General features: G+C 36.7%; 1 protein-coding gene across 2 annotated transcripts in view; it reads left to right on the top strand.

The window, feature by feature from the left end:
• Positions 1–22,806, top strand: part of ZNF385D (zinc finger protein 385D) — a 296,749-nt gene extending 273,943 nt beyond the window's left edge. For both annotated transcript variants that reach the window (XM_081283994.1, XM_081283995.1), the window contains 4 exons: positions 929–1,162; positions 11,299–11,477; positions 12,544–12,645; positions 14,607–22,806. In XM_081283994.1, the coding sequence (XP_081140120.1) occupies positions 929–1,162; positions 11,299–11,477; positions 12,544–12,645; positions 14,607–14,840 (749 nt within the window). In that variant the 3' untranslated portion in view covers positions 14,841–22,806. The remainder of the gene's footprint in view (positions 1–928; positions 1,163–11,298; positions 11,478–12,543; positions 12,646–14,606) is intronic.
• Positions 22,807–23,120: the final 314 nt, after the last annotated feature.

Raw genomic sequence — 23,120 nt, forward strand, 5'->3', positions numbered from 1 at the left:
TCCTGGACATGGCAAGCATTGCTAATATCATGGTGATTGGCATATTTGGGAGGAGAGCTATGTATACCCCAGTGAAGTTAGGACAAGGTAGTTTTGCTTTGAAGGTTGATCTCTCCAGATTTAGTATCAGACATTGGAGCCAAAAGGGTTCTTGGGTTACAGTGCATCCACACGTTCATGATCATCACACTCTTCAAATGATGTGACTAATGCATGCTGTGACTAGTCTGTGAATTCCTCATCAAGAGTGGCTACTGATGTTTAAATATTTGTGTCACAAACTTCTGCCCACAGAAGTCTGACACAGAGCATGCATTTAGTCAACACGATGGAATGAATTTCTCTTATTTTGATATCAATGTTATTGTACTCCGTGTTGAATTATTAACTCTTTGTAAACAGAGTAATGGCATTTCTGAACTAATAATCTAGACAAAGCAATTATGACATCAGGGTTCCATATTTATTTTTCCTAAACACCAAGGAAATGCAGAAGGGAAATAGTCAAGTAGTAAGGAAAAAATAGAAAAATATTTCTAAAAGCATTTACTCTCTATTTTAGTTCTTAAAAAGTCATCTGTGTATAAATGCATATATACAGAGTACAATAGTATAAATATTATACTCAGATAATATGGTAAGAGAAATTTGGGGGCTTTTTTTATCCCATAGAGTATTTTTAAAAATTGTGTGAATATTTTTAAATCTCTGTAATTTTGTAGACTCATCTGAATATTTTATTTCAATATACGAAATTAAGTGTGGTCATCCATGCAGATTTCCTCATGAGATTATTGATACATAGTTGACAAGCAGCAATTGCTAGCTGCTGTGGTGGTTATTAGCAGAATATAATATTAGTGATATGTTTCCCAATAGGGAAAGATGATACTACTCTCACCCCCTTCGTATGGTATTTTGAATGCAGACAGTACCACAGGGACACCAGCAATATCAACGCCGACAAGTGTGGAAATCCGCAAAAGCAGTGTTATGACACCTGAGATCACCTCTAAAGTGGAGAAGAGCCCCACGACAGCCACCGGCAACAGCTCGTGTCCTTCCACGGAGACTGAGGAAGAAAAGGCAAAACGGCTTCTTTACTGTTCGCTATGCAAGGTCGCTGTCAACTCCGCCTCACAGCTGGAGGCGCACAACAGTGGTGAGATGCAGCCATTTCTTTTCTGTCTCAACAGCTCTGCAATTATCTTCCTCTGAATAGATTAGATCTTTTTGCAGCAGGGGACAAAGGGGTAGCAGAAAACTGGCAATTATTACATGGTATTCATTAACCATTAAAAAATAAAAATGGCAAGCAAGATGTCATTTGTATAGGTGCAAAGGAGGGTTTACAGGGCTTGCAGGCCCGTGTGGGGTGTGTGAGTGTGTGAGTGTGTGTGTGTGTGTGTGTGTGTGTGTGTTTTATTAAACATGAGGAGATAAAACATAATTCTAAAATATGTTCTGCATTTTTGTGATTACTTATGCACTTGCATGCATTTGCTTCTAAAATGAAATTTTCTAAAACCATACCTATACTCTGATTGCAAAATGTGGTTCTGCAACTCCATTTACTTTTGGCTAAAACCCCTCTATTAATGATTTTTATGGCAAATCATACTATTTGGGTTACATCTATGTGATTTTGACAATTAAACTTAAGAAAACATTTATTATGTGCAGCCACTGAGATATGATCTTCACTCTTCCCACAACTGAAACATATTATTCTTTCCATTTGAGGCTCAGAGAAGGAAAAGCATGTGGCCAATTAAGTGACAGGACTATGATTCAAACCCAAGTCCCTCTTCCTTGAATATAACACTTTAAAGCAGAAAGGGAAAATACTGGAACACTGACAAGTTATGACAAAAATGCTCTCTGGGTCTATTTTGGTTCCATCCAGCTGCTGTGTGTGTGTAATGTATATATCCCCTTCTCTCTCTCTTTCTGTGTATGTGTGTACACACAAATATCAGCTTTTCTCTAAAAACTGGGTTGATTGCCAAGATCAACGTTTCTCTGAAAGACTGGGTGCATTGCCAGGATTCTGTCAGCAACTATAATAGAAGTAGAATCATTTGTGAATCATGCCCTGAGTTAATATTGCAGCTGTATGTTGAGTCACTGACCAAACTGTTGTGCTGCAGGGTCATATTCAAGTATTGACTTCAGGACTCTAAGGAGTAATTGCAGATGGAGAACAATGACTCCAGCACACATCCTCCTTCTGCATACATTAACTGCAGTCAGGGAAAGTTCATGGGTTCAGGAGCCGAAAAACACAGGAAAGCATCTGGCCCCAAGTCAGAATCTACTGCATGTAGATCTGCCATGTGTTTACTCATGCAAATCCTTTCCCCCGTCCCCCTTGGATGCTGGAAAGTCCATTTGTTGCTTAGAAATTCTTGATCATTCCACAGAATGACAGAAAAACGCATTCAGTTTGGGGGGGGGGGCGGGAATCAATTTTGACAGGTAAACCATGCATGCCCTTTGAGGTTGGAGTTTGCTGATAAGAATTTCAGAGTCTTTCTTGAATTCTTATCGGAAACATCTCATGAAGAAGCAGAAGAGTTACTTTTTTGATTATATCACACCAGGTCCACATTTTTCATATTCCACTTCCATGGTCCTTCTGTCTGCCTTGTGTGTCAACAAAATTACCCACAAAGCGTTTAAAGTATATCTTCCTGGGTGATACACCTGGGGATTCTGATGACTTATACCCAGGGCTTGGGAAACTGTAGTTTTGGGGAAAAGAAAAGGGAAATACTTGCATTGAAGTTTGCAGACAGAGCTGAGAGTGACCCAAACCATCTCCTCTGACAGTTTGAGAAGGTGAACATAGTTGTCACCCCTTACCTGAGTCCCTGTAGAGGGCAGTTCCCAACAAAATGTCAGCCTGATCTAAAGACTTCAGCCACTTCCCTACTTCATTCAGGCTGCTTCTTGGAATTTCTCATCCCTATCTTTCCCTTTCTGAGTCTTCTTCTTTTTTTTGAAAGACCCATCCGCGAATCCTGATGCTCGTTGAAGACCTTGTCCTAGACTTGGACTAGTGAGTGGTGTCAGGACTAGAGGTGGCATAGGAAGAAGGAAAAAGACTCAAGTCAGTGGTCTCTGACTTCTTTGCTCCACTATGTATGATCCCCCAGCTCTGCTCTGTCATGCACAACTGCAGGTCTGCTGAGAAGCCCCACATGTCTGGACTTCCTCTGGCTGTAGCTATATGTGAATTCAGTCCTGTGTCCAAACAATAGCCACTTGTACATGGTTTGCTCTGCATCTTTCCCTTGGGGTCTGCTATAGGGGAAACTATGAGGCAAGAGTAAGGAAGAGAGGCTAATGCCTAATGCCCTGCCAGGATAGAATTGCACATAGGATTACTGTAGTGTGCTCTCGTTTGGATTCCCACAGAAGCAGATTCTGAGACAAGGTTTTGGGAACAGATAGTTTTTAGGGAGGTGAAGAATACAAGTTGGGGGAGTGGGGAAAAGAAAGAGGGAAGGGAAGACAGCTAATGCAGGACACATCATTTAGCTAGTGACCAACTTGGGCAGCTGGAGCTCACCAGCCAACACCATTAACTTCTCAGTTCACACTCTGCTTCACGGCTTAAACACAGGTATTTCAATTGTTCAGAGAGAATGACAGGATCAAATTAATTGTTTCTTCATATTTATAATCATTGTGCTATCATTGTTTTAAAATCTGTTTGCATTTTAAAAGGACATAGGAGGGGTCAAATGTATGAACTGTGCCCTTAGTAAATTCAGCCTTTGGAACTGTTAATGAACTTACCTGATGAAACCAAAACTTACAACTGAATTTGTGTGAAGCTAGGGCTAATGTGAGGTTTATTTCTAAGATCAGTAAGAGCAATGTGGTGATTTATTATATACTGAATCTTAACAGTAACCCCATCAATTGCTTAAAATATACACTAACAGTATTTTTCAGGTGTAATACTTCATCACTGACATTCTAGAGTCTCTGGCTTGTGGTACCAGTAGAAACAGGCTGTCTTGTTCCTTTAGTCCATTTAGTTATGGTTTTCTGAGTTCTTTTAAAATGCAGCCTCTCACTGTGTGCTCTCAGCGAAGATCACAACCACTGCCCCATCTTAGGACTCCCTTGCCCCCTATCCCTCCAAAATCACTTTAAATTAGACTTCTCAGCTTTTTGCTAGAGTCATGAAATTAGAAAAAAAAATGTTTAAAATTATATTTGAAGATCAATCCTAGTCAGAAGCAGCCAGGTTTCAGGTAGAGCAGTGTTTCTCATGCATCCAACAAATAATTCTCTTTCTTTGCTCCCTTGTTGGAAGTACATTACACACAAACATACAACAGTTTCCCTACATTTAAGTGTGGAAATGTGCATCTCTGGGCTGCCAATGACCTTTCAAAATGTTTTTCTTTTAATCTTGGAAATTTTAGTCCTGAGCAACTGATTACAGGTAGTGTACCAGGGGAACAGTTTTATTCAAATACCGCCTCTGGTGTGGTTCAGCAGAATGAAGGAGAAGTGATTTAACTTACTTTTTACCCTCGGGTATACACATCACCTTACTTGAACCTAGGCAAGGGAATTGTCTTCTATGGGCTCTTTCTAGCTCTTTCTTCTCCCTGTCTTCAGTGGAGTTCCAGGCCATGTGGCACCTCTTAAGGATCTAATATTACAGCACAATGAGGTGCGTGACCACTGCTGCGTCCCACATACTTAGGGGTCAAGTGTGTCTTTCTGTTTGCTTTTTCTTTTGATTTCTCATTATGGTGAAAACATTTGAAGTTGCAGTTATTTGATTTGTATTCCATAGATAGCATAGGCACACAGGACTGGAACAGAAGCATTCCTGCTTTGATAGTTTAAGAATATGGGAAGAGAATAGGCAGTTTAAAAGCCAGAGCTCTTCTGAGCTGCCCAGCAGGACTCACAGGACAGTCTACAAATGCTAAAACCACCTTGAAGAGGACCTAGTCTCTTCAGGAGAGCTGGGAACCCCCTTGCAACTTGTGTGTTATAATCCAAGTTATTACATAAGATGTGGTTTCTCTTTTCCCTTAAAGAAATTTCCCCCCAATATCCTATTTGTTTAGCTAATTTTTATGGTTTTCTCTGTGTAATAGGGAAAAGAGTTTGACATGTTTTATAGTTAAACCTTATTACTAATTTGGGCAGATTTTTCTGGTAATTACTTGAAGCACTAACACTTAATAGTTTTCACTCAGCTCATTCCAGTCTTGCTATCCCTTGACAGAGCTTATTCTATCCCTCACTAAGTTTTAATGTACAGAAAATATCACTATCAGAGGACAGACTCTACTAAATTTTAAAATGCTTGGAGATTTCTAAACTTTTATCTTGACAAAGCACTGGTGTTATGAAGAAGAAAGAAAAGAATTTAGTAGGGTACATGGAGTGCCCCAAATTGTCTTTAGAACAATAAATGCATTTAATATAATACTCAATAGAGCAGATCATTTCCTTTTCTATAACTGAGGACATTGAGGCACAAAGAAATTGAAGATCCCCCACAGTTAATGGAGGCAAATTCTGACATGTGCAGTTCAAAAGCCAGAGCTCATAATTCCTTTTACAAATGAAAAAATAATAATAATTTCAGTGTTTATTTATTAATCTGTACTAAGATACTACTAATAATAATTTCAGTCGTTACTTATTAATCTGTACTAAGATCTAATACTCAAACTGATTTTCACTGATTATCTAATATATGTTAGGCACACCCTAGTCTCTTTCCCTTCTTGGCCACGAGGTAAGAGGTCTTGTCTATCAAGAACTCCCACCTTGATGCTCTGCCTCACTGAAGGGTCCAGAGAACAAGGACAACCAGTCATGGACTGAAATTTCCAAAATTATGAGCCCCAAAAGATCTTTTCTAAGTTGATTATCTCCAGTATTTCATCATGGTGATGGAAAGCTGGCTAACACATACCTCCTTTTTTCTTCCTGCCTCTACATGGTATATTTGAATACTAGAGCTGAACTACCTTGTATGGTAATCATTAGCCTCAGGAAGCATTCAAATTTAAATTAATTTCAAGTTCAGTTTATCAGTTGCAGTGGCCTGATTTCAAATGTCAAAGAGCCACACATGGCTAATTATTCATTATCTGGATAAATACAGGAAATCTTCATCATCACAGAACTTTCTATTCGACCATACACTAAAGCTACCGTTCAGAAGTATGGAGATTGTGGTAGTGAATTACCTGGTGAATGCTCAGGGTTTAGTTATTTCACATTTGTTGACCTTGCACTGTTTGATAAACAGAATGAGTGACTTCAGACCTGTATGGATACACATTTTCTGACTATGAAGGTTTACATGACTATTCTTATTAAAAGAAGTAACAAGTGCAAATCAGCAGAATGTCCTACCTCTGTGATTTTCCTGGCCCATGCCTCACATGAAGTCATTGATATTTAGAACTCTTGAAAATCTATACCCACAAACGGGTACCTTTTGTGGGCATGCAGCTTGAAATTGAAATCTGGGCAGGCTAATGTCTTCTACTCTGTGCGCTTTGAATTTTTTTTTTTATCAAGAGCATCTGTTAAATTTCATTTAAAAAGTATAAAATAAATAAAACTAGTTTACACAAAAAGTAAACAAAAAAATGGCTGCTTTTGCAAATAACTGTCATATCTCAGTTTCAATGTGGAAGTGTGAGTGATTTGTCTGTCGATTTGAGTGCAAACTATGTGAAAATGTTTTTTTGCTAGGCTCTCTTGTGGAGTGGATATTAACGCAGTATGGCATCTGCTGCACTCTTAAGGGCTGTGTTTTTAAGGAGATGAGGTGGACACACAGGAAGATGGATCCAAGTCTCCTGGTACTCCTATAGTCAGAATTTGAAGGCACTCTGGGTAAGAGAGACTTCCAAGTGCCTGATACTTCTCACCTGCAGGATTTCAAGGGTTACTGCTCTTTGGATGCCATGGTTTCACATTCATCTCCTCAGCAGACCCAGCCATGTGCTTTGTCCCCTGCATCCCATGGCCTACAAAGCTCTTCCCTGGCTCTCATTGGTCAGGAGGTCCCCATCCCAACTTCATAGCTTTCCCTCTAAGGTCTTTTCTGATGCCTAAAACACAGTTCTCCTTACTCTGTTCTGACTTTTCCTTTTCCTTGTCTCTACTCTCACTTCTGCATATTAGAGCCTCAGTATATTACTGATAAATCGGCAAATTACTTTCAAACAGGGAACTAACAGAAATAATATGATTTTCTAATCACTTGGGGCATTACTTAGTCGTCTGATATCATGGATGTCCATCTAGGCGCTTAATGTTTGTGGATAAGCTGATAAAGTAGCCAAAGTATTTTTTTCTTTTCTGTAAGACAGAATTCAGATGCAATTAACATGGAAATTACATACTACATAGGGGATCAGGGTAATAAAAAGTTAATTTCATATTTAAAGGTGCCAAGAAGAGCACATGGAGGCTTATGGTGTTAATTATTCAAATATAGGTTCAAGAGAGTTGGTTTATGATGGTATTCTCCTAAATAGCATAAACAAACACATAAAAAAACAAAACACCTTTGTACTTTCCTGCTTGTGTAGATATTGACCACTTTCCTGCTCACTCATCTATAAACTGTATCATTGAACTTGTCATTGAGAAGGTAACTAAATTATTGTTGGCAGTTGCATGGGTTAGTTAAGGATCCGGTCAAATGCTATTAAATATAACTGCATTCATGGGCATTCTGGAGAACTAAACTTTAAGGTACTGAAAGGTATTTAATAGAGGGGCAAATTTTATAGGTGATACCAAGATAGATTTTCCTATAAAATAAATCTCTCTGAAAATAACATTGTGATGTTTAGAAAGTTTGTATCAAGAGCCTTAAAAATAGTCCTGTTCTTCATCCCTAAGGTCCAACTTATGAAATCTAACCCAAGGAAAGATCAGATGTGTGATGAAAGATTTAACAAGTACCATGCTGGTTACAGCTTAATTACACAGGAGAAAAGGAAATAACACAAAGATCTAATCTTAGATAAATGTTAAACATATCTGTTGCAAATTCTATGTTAATATTAACAATCATGTATTTCTAAAGACATATATAATTCCATAGGTATATTTATACAGTGCCACTTTGCCTAAGTTATCCAAACTTTATTAGTGTTTTGATATACCTCTTGTTGGTAGAATTACGTTCCTTGTTTTCTTTTTGTTAAATTTTTCTCTGTTTTCTTAATATCATACTAAATCATTTCTGATGACAGATTTATTTATTAATTCAAAATCATTTGTCAGTGTTCCTTCGTCCCAACCTTTTCTTTATACCAGTACCTAATTGAAGGGCCAGCTATAAAAACTGTCATAAGATGATGGGCATGAAGGGTAAGCCAAGCCCCTTCCTCTGATGTGACTTTGATTTGTACAAATGTGAGATCAGTGTCTTGCCCCAGCTAAGCAAAAAGTGAAATAAATGTGGGATTTCCCTAAGCCTTATGACTTGCCGAATTTAAACCCTAGTCCAAATATAGTTTCTCCTTTCAGAAATCATGAAGCTTCAAATGAAGGTTACGGTCAGTGTCAGCCTTTTAAAAGTAATAAGAGGAAAGCAGTCCACTTGGCTTCTTGCAGATTCTCTCCTCAGAGGAGGAATGAGTCAAGTGCAGACACAGACTGGCAAGTGGCCACAAGGAGGGCACCAACTTTGCAAGATGTTTACAGTGTGCTAAAGCCAGAGGTGCTGCCACTGGCCATCACAGAGCCAGGGCTTTTCTAAGCATCACAATTCAAGGAGCTCTGCCGAGCATTGCAAGGGATGGTGGGGAGTCTGAAAAACCCAAATTAAAACCCAGTTTTAAAGATTGTATGTACATTTAAAATTGAAAATTAAAGGTGCTGAAGAAAGATTTGTATGTAACTGCATCCAGAGAGCTTGGAAGTTCTTAGTAGATTCCTAAGGACTTAGCTAGGATTCAACTTTCCACTTACAAGGAATTTCAAGTAAGGCTTGTTTTGTGTTCATATATAAGTAATTCCACCTATCTGAATCTCTTTGCTGTCTCTAAAATGGGAAGACAAATAGCACTTAACTCATAGGGCACCTGTGAGCGAGGAAAAAAATTAACACAGCATCTGAAATGTATTAAAGATTCTATAAATATGAATTAAAACAACTAATATATTTATACTATTAATGCACATTTTATGTCTCAAAAAATGAGTGTTTCAAAATTGAGTACACTTTTATTGAATTTTAGCTGTATTTGGAAGAAATACACCTACCCTTACAGCCTATTTGAGCTTTAAGATCTTACAAAGCAATCTAATAGCTCATTAATTACAGCTGACAATCTGTTTTTAAGTGCATGAGGTTGTAGCGCCCAAAAGTTCAATTCTGTCTAATGATGAACGGTAGTTCCTCCACCTTCCATCTTGCAGCACTTGTAATCCTGTGTGTGTGTGTGTGTGCGCGCGCGCGCAAGCAACCCCTATCCACCAAAGACCAGTTCTGAATCAAATGATATGAACTCTGAACCAAGAGTTTCTCGAGAAAGTCAAGATCTGAATTTTTTTTTTTTTTACTTATTCTTGACCCTATGAATGCTTCTCATTTTGACTGAACAATCTGCATGAGGAGAAAATTTGTTTATGAATTCATCAGTTGGCATAAAGAAGTTTGGATTGCCATCTGCATATTTGCATATTTGTTTCTTGCCCTCTAGGACTTATTTTTTATTTTGGCCCTGCTCTCACTTGTTCCATCTTCAGACACACTGGGAAGCAGTTGTGCTTACTGAATCACGAGGGAGATGACCCAAACAAACCTCAATGAGGCACCACCACCCCCTGATGGAGCAGTCTTGTGGTTCCATGCCCCTGTTCCTCTAGTCTTGGATGATGTTGACTTCTTTTCCTTTCCTGGATGTGTTGCGATTTGAACATTTTAATAATCATGCATAAGAGCATAGATATTCCAAGAGAGTAACCTAAGTTATATGAATGAACATTTTATATTGAATTGGTAAAGATATAATCAGGTGTATATAGTTTATATTGGCCTAAATGAAGTTATGATTATTTTGAATGAGGGAAACATGGCTATAAAGTTTCTTCATGCATTTGCTTCTAATTTACCATGATACAATCTGCACTTACCAAGAGTATCTCCAGTATGGCTTCCTTGTTAATATTAAATGATTTTACAAAGCTGGTACATAGCTTAAAGTAGAGCTTTTTGAAAGTTTGTAAAACTGACCAGTAACCTAATAAATAAAAATAGAAAGGAAACAATAATTAAAAATGTTTAAAAATCAGAATAGCAGAAAGGATACAAATGATTGTAAAGGAAAATATCATTGGAAAAACAAATCACCCAGTGAGAAAAATAAAGAACACTTTAGGTGAAAGAAAGAAAGAAAGAAAGAAAGAAAGAAAGAAAGAAAGAAAGAAAGAAAGAAAGAAAAAAAAAAAAAAAGACAAAAGAAATTTTGAACAACTTTTTGAAGGAAAGCTGCCAACCCAAACTGACTATGTAAGTACAATGATCTCAAAAAATAATGTTCATAGTTGATAAGCACAGTTATATTAATTATGTTGGACAGCCTAAGAATGTTACTGGCTTAATAAAAAGAAGTGCTTGTTTGTAGTTTGTCTGCATAATCTGAGCCTACCCTTCTTCTTCTTGGTCACTTGTTCACATCTGAAATTAGATAGCCAATCAGTGAGGGCTTTACCATCCTAATACGGCTTTTTTGCAGAGTCATTAAGATCTTTTTGCTATTGCTCTTCCTCTTTGAACCTAAAATATATAGCGAAGAAAACTTGTTTGTATTCTGTTTGGAAAGTGGATATTTAATTAGTGCCACCTCTGTAAACATACTATGTTTAAAGTGATTACATTTGTTACACATCACCTCCAACTCTACCTTTAGCAACCAAATCACTCTTCCTCATCAACTATCATTTATGTCTTATTAGCATTGAGAGGAAATGAAACTGAGTCACACCCATTTAATTTTGCCTCAGGGCTTTCAAGTTTATTTTTTATATGGAGAATGCTTGTTTCTTATATGGAACATTTAAAAACGATTAATATTACACCATAAATTGTCTGAAATATAATTTAATATTAATTTTCTATATGCATGACATGAACATATTTCAGCCATAATCCCTGGAAGAAACTGCATTTAAGCAAGTCCTGTGATTTTGTTTTTATATTGTTTGTTGAAATACATGCTAGCTAAGGCTTTGTCCCTCTCTTTTTATTTCTTTTTTCCTAAACATTCCTGGCAGGTACTAAGCACAAAACCATGCTAGAAGCCCGAAATGGAAGTGGGACTATCAAAGCCTTTCCTCGGGCAGGAGTGAAAGGCAAAGGACCTGTCAATAAAGGAAACACGGGACTCCAGAACAAAACGTTTCACTGTGAAATCTGTGATGTGCATGTCAACTCAGAAACACAACTAAAACAGGTAGGCAGCAACATGTTCAAGGAATGAAATCAAATAGGGGACACTTATTAACAACATGTGCATGCTGCTTTCCTGCCTTCTCATTTCTGTCCCTGCCATCCATCCATCCATCCATCCATCCATCCATCCATCCACCCATCCACCCACATATCTTCTATTCATGGTCCTTAGTTATTTATGCTCATTTTTAGTTGCTGGAGGGAATGCTAAAATGCAGTGGCTTCTAGGATCTTTTGGAAATTGCTGGCAGTGGGTTTGTACTATTCCTGCATGTGAACAGTGGGAGGAGAAGGGATAGAAGGTCTTTACCAGGTTTCCCACACAAAAGTGTAGATTTTGTTAAAGGTCAATTTGCAAAATTCCATTTTTAGTTCTTTAGATCTTTGCATGCTGTCACTAATTTTATACTATTTTGTGCCATTATTTTATTGTATGTACTTTGCTACATGGTATTGTACTATATTTCCAAATCTTGCCGCCACCTGCTAAAGGGATATCTAATCAGGTTGCATTCATTTGTACTTTGAATAGCCTTTTAAAGAGATCAGTTGTTCATTTCCAACTGAAGGCCAAACCCTCATGTTGTGTTGTTTTATATGTATATATGAGCTATTTTGCTGATTTTTGCACCCTAGTTATTTATCTTCAGAATTTAAGGGGTTGACATTTGGCTATACAAATGTGAGGATAAATATTGGTATGGAAATAAATTCATGCTTGCCTGGGCATCTTTGTTTATTTGCACATAAAATTTCTTCAGACATTTCCTTTCTTTTGTAAATACTTTAAAAGGGGGGGCGGGGGGAGATGTGTGCAGTGATAAGGCAAAAAAGCTGGGAAAAACATAAGACCCTTCTATTTGTTAAAAATGTACTAAAATGGATAGTACAAAAATGTATCTCCTCAAGGTATCAAAATCCAAGGGCAAAAGTGCATACTCTTTTATTTTTGTCTTTCTAAAACTTTCATGAAATAATCATTATCTTTTTCCAGGTTAGAACAATATTTGCAAATATTTTGGGGGGATGAATTTGTAAAAGCTGTAATTTTTAATTGCCTTTAATAGCACATTAGCAGTAGAAGGCACAAAGACAGAGCTGCTGGGAAGCCCCCCAAACCGAAATACAGTCCTTACAACAAACTACAAAAGACAGCACATCCGCTGGGGGTGAGTATCATTTCTGCCTCCCAAAAGATAGCGTGATGTCTTTTAATGTCCCACATTCTGCTGAATATATGTATACATTTTTTTTTGCAACAGGGGGGATGAGTTACTAAAGAGACTAATTGTTTTTATATTCCAACTTCTGCTCCACCAATGGACTTATTGGTCTCATGATTTGTTTCAGGATTTTGCCACCTTTAGCTACAGCTCAGTTTTCTATCTATTTGTGTTGGGCTCAGGTTTATCTTAGAGCACAGGGAAGGGATCAACACCAGGCTGTTTTGAGTCCAGCGAATAGTCCTAGGACATGTCATCCTGGTATTAGTGAAAACTTTTAGGAAAGAAGGTTAGTGCAAAACAAATTATTAAATTGTCTTTTTAACATGTTCAAGAGAGAAAGCCTTGGTATTGATGGTCTCAATAAGTTTCCATTTTTAAAACACAATCTGAAGGGTATACCTTAATTTCATTATTCATCCAAGGACACTGTAAAAGGTCTGGGGAAATGTATCCTGAGAAATTCCCTCTCCCTATTACTCCAGGAATAGGTTTTCAGATAAGGAAACATAGTAGGGTAATGTCCAGACTGGTATTGTTTGGTAGGACTTTAAGGGCAATCTGTGAAATCCTCTGACATTGTAGGCTATATATAATAGGATACCCCAGGATGGATTGACCTAAAGAATTTAGTAGGATTGCTCATTTTATACAAACAAAGTCACTTTACTTTTTTGTGCATAAACATTTCTAGCTGCCTTAGGAGACTGAATTCTGTGCAGAGTTGATATTTCAGCACTGCTAGTCACAACCTTCAGTGCCATCCCCAGCCAGCACAGATGGCAGCTTTGACAGGCGACAGAATGATACTTACACAGAGCACTCAAAATCGTGTTACAATTAGAATCGAAACCCTCCTTTTTAAAATTAATTTTATTTATTTTAATTAGGTATACATAACAGCAGAATGCACTTTGATTTATTGTACACAATTGCAGCACACCTTTACATTTCTCTGGTTGTACGCGGTGTAGCATCACACCATATGTGCAGTCATATATGTACCTAGGGTAATGTTGTCCATCTCATTCCACCATATTTCCTGCCCCCAAGCACCCTCCCTCCCCACCCTCCCCTTCCTACACCTTAACCAAGACTGTATTACTGTTTCCATAAATGGGAACATTCCATCCAGTGAGAACAGGTATCTTAGAACTGGTATCTTTCTCACGTTACTTATCACTGGATTAACTGACTTTGTAGAAGAAGATTGAGAGAATGTGGTGACCATTTTCACACACCCAGCAAAGAAGACAAGGGGCAGGGAGGGAGAGTCAAAATTTGTGGAAGATAGTTCACTTCTTTATTGAAGGTAAATGTTTGTTATTTTTATTTCCCTTGAACAGTCCCTCATCCAACAGGAACCTCATTCCATATGCTACCTGGTTTACATGCACACTCGAACAGTCTAGTAGCACTGGGAGCAACAATGACCCTCTTTAAAAATGTCCATTCCTTGAAATTTTATGTGTGTGAAAAGAGTGACCTAAAATGTTCCTTTTTTTTTTCAAGATGAATACATTCCCCTGAATATTTTCCAACCAGAATAAAATAAGGTTCCTGAACACTTTTCTGGGTGATTCTTAAACATCCTTGGCTGGCTGTTTTCAGCCATCTCTAGTCTCTTCCTAAGGGAAAGTATTCTACACTTTCCATTTCTTTTATTGTCAATTTACAAATGCAAGTTCATCTGTATAGTTGTTCAGTACTGTGTTTTTGTTTGTTTGTTTTAATTTTTTTATAATTTTTAAAATTTATTTTAATTAGTTACACATGACAGTACAATGATCTTGACATATCTTACATTTGAATCAGATGGGATGTGTTTTTAAAGCTGCCTACCATTTTTGGATTCTAAGAACAGACTCCCAAAGTTTTGTTCTTGTCCTATTCTCTCTTCCTTGCAGGTGAAATTAGTATTTTCAAAAGAACCTTCAAAGCCATTGGCTCCCAGAATTCTACCCAACCCCCTGGCAGCTGCAGCAGCTGCTGCAGCTGTGGCAGTGAATTCTCCCTTCAGTCTCCGAACTACTCCAGCAGCCACGCTGTTCCAGACCTCTGCGCTCCCTCCAGCACTCCTGCGGCCAGCGCCAGGACCCATTCGGACCACCCACACTCCTGTGCTGTTTGCTCCCTACTGAATTCCAAACAGGAGTCATTGTACTGCAATAATTTTTCACAAAACAAAAACAAAAAAAAAAGAAAAAAAAGTAAAACAAAAGAGAACTATGCAGTGTTTATTTATAGTTTAAAGTATATCTGAAGAGCCAGGACTTTTGATAGTGAAATGAAAAGATTATTAAAAAAAAAAAAACAGGACGGGAGGGGTTTGGGGGGGGGAGGGAGGGTGTGGTATTTTCTCCAAATTAAAGCATTCCTCTTGAACATTGATTGTTTTAGAAGTGATCTCCAGCATTGACTTGTAGTGGTATCTAGAACTTCTGAAGCCTCTGTGACTGTGCTTTTGGGCACCCATTTCTCCTGCGTTGTCTTTTCTGCTTTACAAAACAACTATACATTGTCTAAGGGCATTAACTGGTTCCAATGTATATATAATAATTTACTCTGTAGATTAAAATAATATGAAAAAAAAGAAAAAAAAAACATAAAAAACAAAAGCAACACTGTGAATAGTAGTACCCCGTGCTGGTCCTCTTGCTATGACAGCAGTTACTGGGTATTTATCCCAACAAAAGTAGATACAGTAGATGTCTTGTAAAACAATAGTGCTGTGTCTCAATCTATGCCATTAGGTTCTAAAGAATCGCAAAAAGGTAGAACGAACAACTATTTCATACCAATAAGCAGTAAAACAATAAACACCAGATGGTGTCAAAGGGGCCTCTCTGGTTAGCATTTTCCCCCACACCTCTCCAGCGTGGAGTTAGAACAGGGCTATCCTTATAGGTGGGAAAGGCATTCATAATGATAAATTTTTTACCAAACACTAATTCCCCACCCTGAAGAGGTATTGCTGGAAACAGGGAAGCATGTGTAATGAGTCTTTGTCTGAACACAGATAAACCCATGTATCATGGGTGTTTAGAAAGAAATCAGTGCAACTATTCAGTTTCAAGGCCAAGGAGAAATATCAACCTCAGATAATAATGCTAAGTCTTTCATGTCAGTGCATATATGATAAAAACAGAGAATATTGTATCTCTGCAATATCCCCTTTATATCATACCAGTAGGGTTGTCTCAAAGATTTCTCTCTGCTTTAAGTATTGATGGTAGAATTAAGCATTAGCTAACGTTATGGGTTTATTATTTTTTAGATTTCCTACTGAGATGATATAAACTATTAATATATATTTAAATGTTAGTAACAACAATAAAAATGAGTCTGAGTTAATTGCACAATGATGACGTAATGTTAAAAAATACTGGTAAGGTCCACTAGACCATCATTTCTCCAGTGGAGTTGTAAAATTCTGATAGCCTTTGAGAGTCACCATAAAGCTGAAAGAAGTTGATGTTTTACCTTTAAAACAAGATTTATCAGGGGTATATATAAATATATGTATATTGTATATATGTTAGAAAGATTAAGAGAATAACTTATAAAAAGAAAATCTATATAAAATAATTCTATAACCATTCAGTGTTACATGTTATCATTAAATTGGTAACAAATGGCATAAAATAGCTGTGCCTTTAATTTGTTATAAAGGCTATTTGCTTTTTCCCATAGAAAGCTGACATATACCTATCAATATGGTGGGATTTGATGCAGCCAATCTGTTGCATTGAGAAGAACAATGGCACTCAATCTTAGAGCAAGGACAAAACATGTACAAATCAATCCTATGTGATTTAGAGAAAAAAAATTATTTTTGGAAAGGTTTTGTAAAGACTATTTAAAAATATAGGGAAGGGCTAGGTGTGGCCTTCTTAAAACTGTTCTTATCTAAACTAGTAACCTGTAGAGAGAGGTATAAAGAATCAACATGAAACCATTGGAAAGATAGGTATTTATCATTCGTCATTTTATATTTAAAAACATCCATTAGCGTGCTTGGTGCTCAACATTAAACATGGTCTTTGGAGTACATCTCCATTATCTAGCTATAGAAATTTGTCATATAAGTGTGTCTTTAAAGCTGTTGTTATATATTATTTTGTTAAACAACCAAATGAAACAAAAAAAAAAAAAAAGGAAGGAAGGACAGGGAATAAGAAAATGTACTCCATCAGTCTTCTGGTAAAGAGAATTTCAAGCCATGCCTCTCTGGTTAAACATATTGGATAGCATTAAATTTGTTTTTGCAAGTATCTGGTGATTTTGCATTTACCAATATCTCTACTCTAGTTTTATATCAAGTGTTTGGTTTTTTGTTTTTTGTTTTTTTTGCCTAGAGACTCTGCTAATTCAGCCAGGTGAACAGTTAGTTACTCACGAGTTTTGTTAATTTGGGCTCTGTGTGTCTCCTATGTGACCTGCTTCTAACCACCCTGGACTTTGGTCTCCTTTCTCTGCTCTGTCAAATATTTTGATCTTTCCTATCGTGATGCTGAATCTCAATCCAACTATCTTTATATCTTATAAGGCCTCTCTTTCTGTTGGAGAATTTGATGTTAATCAAAGCCGTCTTACTATATAATGTGCTTTTGCTGTTCTTCCCCATTTTCACCAAAGTGAATAAGCCAGTCCACTAGAAGTCAGGGCCTGTGGGATACACAGAGTCCTGGGTTATCGAGTGTCACTAACTTCAATGATTTGCTGGGAACAAACAAATCAGCCATATTTTTCTCCATCAGCCATATGAGAAAACTCAGAAATACCTGGATCCCTTCTGCCTCTCTTCGCCATGGAACCATTTTTGTTTAAATGGTCTCTTAAATTGGAGTTGTAAGCATCAGTTGTCTTTTATTCACTACCTAATAAAGGATGAAGCCTAAACATAGAACTTACAGCGGATTCTCTGTGAATTGTTTCCCCCCCACACTCCACATATTTATCAACACCAGATCAACATCTATTATAGTTCTGACTGTAGAGCTGAATCTCTTTCCCTTAGGGAGCATTTTTCATGAATAAAGATTGACAATTCAGATTGTTCAGCACTGGTGCTATGAAAATCCCCAAAGGTGGTCTGACTCTATGGTTATACATCTCTTCCCATGCATCACCCCCATTGGCAAGGAAGGTGATTGAGTAAGCATCTTGGATTTCATTTGAAACAAATATAAATGCATTGCAAGAGCCAAATGCTGCTGGAAAAAGCATTGTTGCACCTCATCCAGAGGGAAATGGGAAACAGTTGTTGGGGGAGGTACTGTGTTTCTCTTCTGAGAAAACAGGTGATTACACATGACAAATTGCACCTCTCACTCGCTCTGAACTTTGAAGAGTAGTTGTTTAGTCACATAAGCAAACACAGTTGGCTTTTGGCAAGTAATATTACCACTGCTTCCTCTGAAAGGATTGCTATCTTTAGGTACAAAGACCCTTCACTCTTGCAATAGTTCACTGCCATTATCAGAGATATAATTTTGTTGACAAGGAGCTACTTAAAAAGGAGTATTTATACACATTTGGGAATTTAAAAAAAACAGGAAATAAGTTATTAAGGATTAAAAGGCAATGAAAAAAATCAAAGTACATTGTGGGTATGCTCCTACAAGTTTCTAAGGCACAGGACTAATAATAATAGACCTGGGCATTCATTTCACTTATGATTAAATTCATTGTGTCCACACCCATGTCACGTTTCAACATTTTTGACATCAGATCAGAAAGCCTAAAAGATGATTGAAGTAAGTGGTCTTCCTTAGAAACTGAATTGTAAGTAAGCTTCTTCCTGAGAAAATGAATTGTTGTGCAACTACCTTTCTGTCCATAAGTGCAGATGGCATTGTAAAAGTAACTACGCAAGAAAGCAGCATGAAATGGCATGAAAGGGAAAGCAGTGATACTGCAACCTTTATCTCTGACCAGCTGGGTAAGTTTCCGTGGTCAGTGGATGCCTTGCTCGCAATTTCTTCATCAGTAATAAAATGGGTGAAGGGGACTAAAGGCTAAGCTGGTTGAATGTTTTAGCACTTTTGAAAGCCCATTTCTCTTGTCACCTCAGCGATAAAACTTGCTCTCCTAGAGGTAACAAAATAGCTACTCAAATACTTCCATGTATCCAGAGAATGATTTTGTATTCTTTTCTATCCTGGGTGTACAAAGTGGATCAGTCATCTCAGTCAGATGTAGATCCACCAATTAATATTGGAAGAGCTGCTAATTCATTTACTATTCACTTGTTATTACTGGATTTATGCCAAAAGTCATGTAAGATGTTCTGCCTGTCTTTTCCTAATCTGGATTAATTAATTCAGAGCAAAACCAATCCTGATAAGAGCAGTCGGAAGCCAGCAGTTGTGGTGTGGAATGAAGCAATGGATTGTTATGCCTCATCCTATTACTTTTCTTACACTTTCTCTCATTAGTAGAAACAGGTCCCATCTGAACCATAACTAATTCTCCCCCTGAGTGTGCATGTATTTAAGCTAATGGCCACCTTATTAAGACCATTTATTCCACAGGGGGAAAAAATCAGGTATAAAATCCATCATTGTTGCAAGAATTATTTGAACTGAGTCCTGACAGGGACTATTTTACCTAATAATTGCTGTTGGTTTTTGTTAAATGGGGAGATATATTTCTGGAGTGTTTCTCCTGGTGTTGGTGTGGTATGCTTTCATAACTAGACAAGTTTCTGTCAGAAAGGTGAGATGGATCATTTAGTGGCAGGTTTCCATTGCCTGTTTGCTAGTTCTGAGAGTGGTTTCAGGCTTACCGAGAAAGATGAGTATGTGGATAAATCATTCTCAGATGGCCTACAAGGTTGTTACTTCCCAGAATGGATTTATGGCTCAGCAGAATGATGAATAGCAATGGGAGGAAGATTCTACACTGGAAAAACCTCCATGTACTCCTGGATTAGAAGGTCATGAATGGGGACAGAGTTTAAAGAATTCTTTGAAGGGGTCATCAGTGCACAGATGTGAAAGAATTGAGAAATACTTCCCATTTGCAGGCCTTTTATTCACCTTCTCAGTGATTGAAATTCATTCTTCTTAATTGGTTGAATTGACCCTAGAAACTGACATATTTGAAGTCAAATTTGATCATTAATAAATGTGATTGAGTTGAGTATGTTAGAGTGTGACCAAGTTTACTGAAACAATATAGAATGAGGTCACGTTCATTTTATGAATGAAAGGTCAGTTCTAAAGAAAATTTCCAAAGAGTAGGACTAAAGTAAGTTGTGAACAAGGAAGTAGAAATAAAATTAAGTTTAGTCACCAGTTCTAAAATTAATGCGCGCGCACACACACACACACACACACACACACACACAGAATTTTAAAAGTGTGACTGTATTTTTATACCGTCATTTTTTCAAAGTTATGACAAATTGTTTTCCATGATTAGGTTGGTTTCACACTAAGAAGAGAAAGTTTAATTTCATACTTGGAATCTTAATTATTTTAGGGCATTGGAGGTGTTAAAAGTAGATATAATGTCAAGTACTATGGTGTCTGACAAGATTATTATGCTAGCAATTTGAGTTGGAAAATGTAATTGTCATTTCATATAAGATACAGAGTTTGAGTGTGGAATCTGTATCCTTATCAAATCTTCCGTTCATGGTAGTGTGCAGAACATATTAAATTGGACAAAAGAAAGTTAGCAAAGAGAGATTATTTTATCAGAGACTCAGATTACATTTATGGAAACAAAGATTTTTTTTGAAAGTCTCAGACGTAGGATTGTTCAACATAAATTCATTGAGAAACAAATGTTACAGAGTTTTGAAGCCATAATGAGAATATATGGAATTTTATTAATCCAAACAACAAGTGGATTTTATTGAGTATTTGTCAACCAACCTAAAATATTTTATTGTGTAATCTTATTATAGGACACCAAGGTTAATAATGGGTAAAGGCTAATATCAGGTGAAGACCCCTCATGAATTGCTTTGTGTCTATTGTGACTTTGAGCTAAAATTACTACAAATGGAAAAGAAATTAAGTTCTTGAGATTCTGGAAATTATCACTTTGGTCAAATAGGAGGAGTTTCTTGTGATGACTTCTCCTTTAAAAAAAGATAACAGAAAAATGTGTAGAAGTATTGGATAGTTGGGGAAAGCCTGGTGGCCAAGGGATCTGGGCACAAGGTTCAACACCACAGAACACTGAACACATGTACTGGCTTCACCATAGATTATCTGAGGCAACTGAGCTCATGATTCTCTTCTGAAAAAGCTAGGATTAATAATCAATCATTTGACAGAGATCTACTGAAATACAAACGAAACTAAACTTCAGCTAAGCAAGTCACTTGCCACTTAAATTAGTTCCAAAATCAAAACTTTATTTGTATAAATTTGAATCACATTGTTTTAAAATGCAATTAATATTTATACCGTTCAAATTCCCACATGTTGAAATGAAACCCATCTGAAACCAAAGCTACATCATATGAAGCTGTACTAGGTACTCTGTTTTGTCCTGAAAGAACTTAATGTGATGTTTTTAAAAAATAATTATATGAAAATGGAGCTATGTACTAAAGACATTGCTCTTCTTAGGGAATTTATCAGTCATGTTATTTTCATTACTTTTATCAGTTTCTTGTCAGTATCTCATGTCAGTTTCAACTAATTGTAGTGAATCATTTGTGCTGATAATATTTGATTTATTAGAATTTAATAATTAATTTTAAACTAACTCCCAAGAGTGATCAGAGGAAATTTTAATATTAGTCAATGTATGATGAAGTATTCAGCTTTTACAAAACTAGATGTTTGGCTATTTTAAAATGGTTATTCATATTCATATTCCTAAAGTACCTGTCAAATGGATTGAGTGATGACTGCTTATTTATTGACATGAGCCAATTTGGACTTTAGTCTCAAGACATAAAAATAGCTCAATCTACATGAATTTGGTACAAATTGAAGGCAGTATTTTTTTTTTCTTTTTTCTGACAACATAGCTTCTTAATGGAAACTTTGGCATTAATGCTCAAAAAAGTGAGTAATATTCTTAAATAAAAAATAGGCTGTGATTTGTTCAACGTGTTTATAACGTTTCAAAGAGACAACTCAAGGGGAAAATATTCATGAGATTTTTTTCCTCCCTTTTATTCTCATAACCTAGAAAATGCAATCAGAGTTCTGTCCAATAGTAGCCTCTTGGCAAAAGGTTTGATAAGGTTTTACCTGATAGCAATAATCCCTCATACTTGAAAAAGCATTCCCACAAATATTGAAGAGAGGCATAGTAGACATGGCTATCTTAAGTTTACACAAACAGTCAAACAAACATGCAAAACAGGATCAAAGAAATTGACATCCAAAGGTATGGGATTCTGATTTACTGGTCAGCTATAACAATGTCACCTTAGTATACAACTTCCATGTTCCATTCTCTCTGCATAGTTTGGAACTTGAATTGAGCACCAGAAGCCAAAAATTCTCAGGATGCAATTTAATTTGTGCCACTTTATCAGTCCATGTATTGATCATAAATTATTTTATTCTTTATGTCTAACCAAATCATGCCGAATACCTTTCATCAGAGGTTCTAGATGTCCCCATGTAGGCATGAAAACTTGACATGGGATTTTGTGTGTGTGTGTGTGTGTGTGTGTGTGTGTGTGTGTTCTACACTATGATGGTTGAAAGAATGATGATTATGTTTGTTATTGTTACAGTCATTTTAATTATAAACTCAAAGAATTGTCCCTTGTATGCCCGTGAAATGCTAAATTTAAAAGTAGTGATCATAATCAGGGCAATTCGCATAACTTGTTCTATGCTGGTCTTCTGTTTTAAGTCCTGTAATAAAATCTGCTTATATGTCAATTGCTTCTCCCACCCCATATATCATGTAATAAAATCCCCCATATGTCAATAATTTTCCCAGTATGAAATGAAGCTGCTATCAGTTTTGTTGACTCAGAAATGTAAAATATAGCACATTTTATTCTGTCTGCGGTCCTGTACTATGCTAAATTTGCAGCTGTGAACAAATTTATCTTTATTTTTATCAGGAATTCTTGAAGAACTTTTCAGTTTCAATAAAATAAAGACACTAGTAATATTTTTATATGACAAAAGCTCCCTGATTCCTTCGTAGCTCTGGAAACATCCTCAGCCATTATCTCCTCTCTCTAACAATATCAAAATTGTCCAGGTAAATGTAGCATTGCCTATAGTTTCAGGAAATTGGTGCATTTATGTATTTATTCTTCATTTAGTTCATGAAATGAAGACGGTTGCTTATTTTCCTCACCCTGTAGATAATCCATAGGCAATATATTCATTTTGGGAAGTAATTTTCCTTCTTAGTTTATGTCCTAAGACTTGTTGAAGAATACTACAACAAATTATATATTCTACATGTTCCAGATCACT

The sequence above is a fragment of the Spermophilus citellus genome, assembly GCF_964194105.1.
Source record: "Spermophilus citellus genome assembly, chromosome: 3".
Classification (NCBI taxonomy): Eukaryota; Metazoa; Chordata; class Mammalia; order Rodentia; family Sciuridae; genus Spermophilus; species Spermophilus citellus.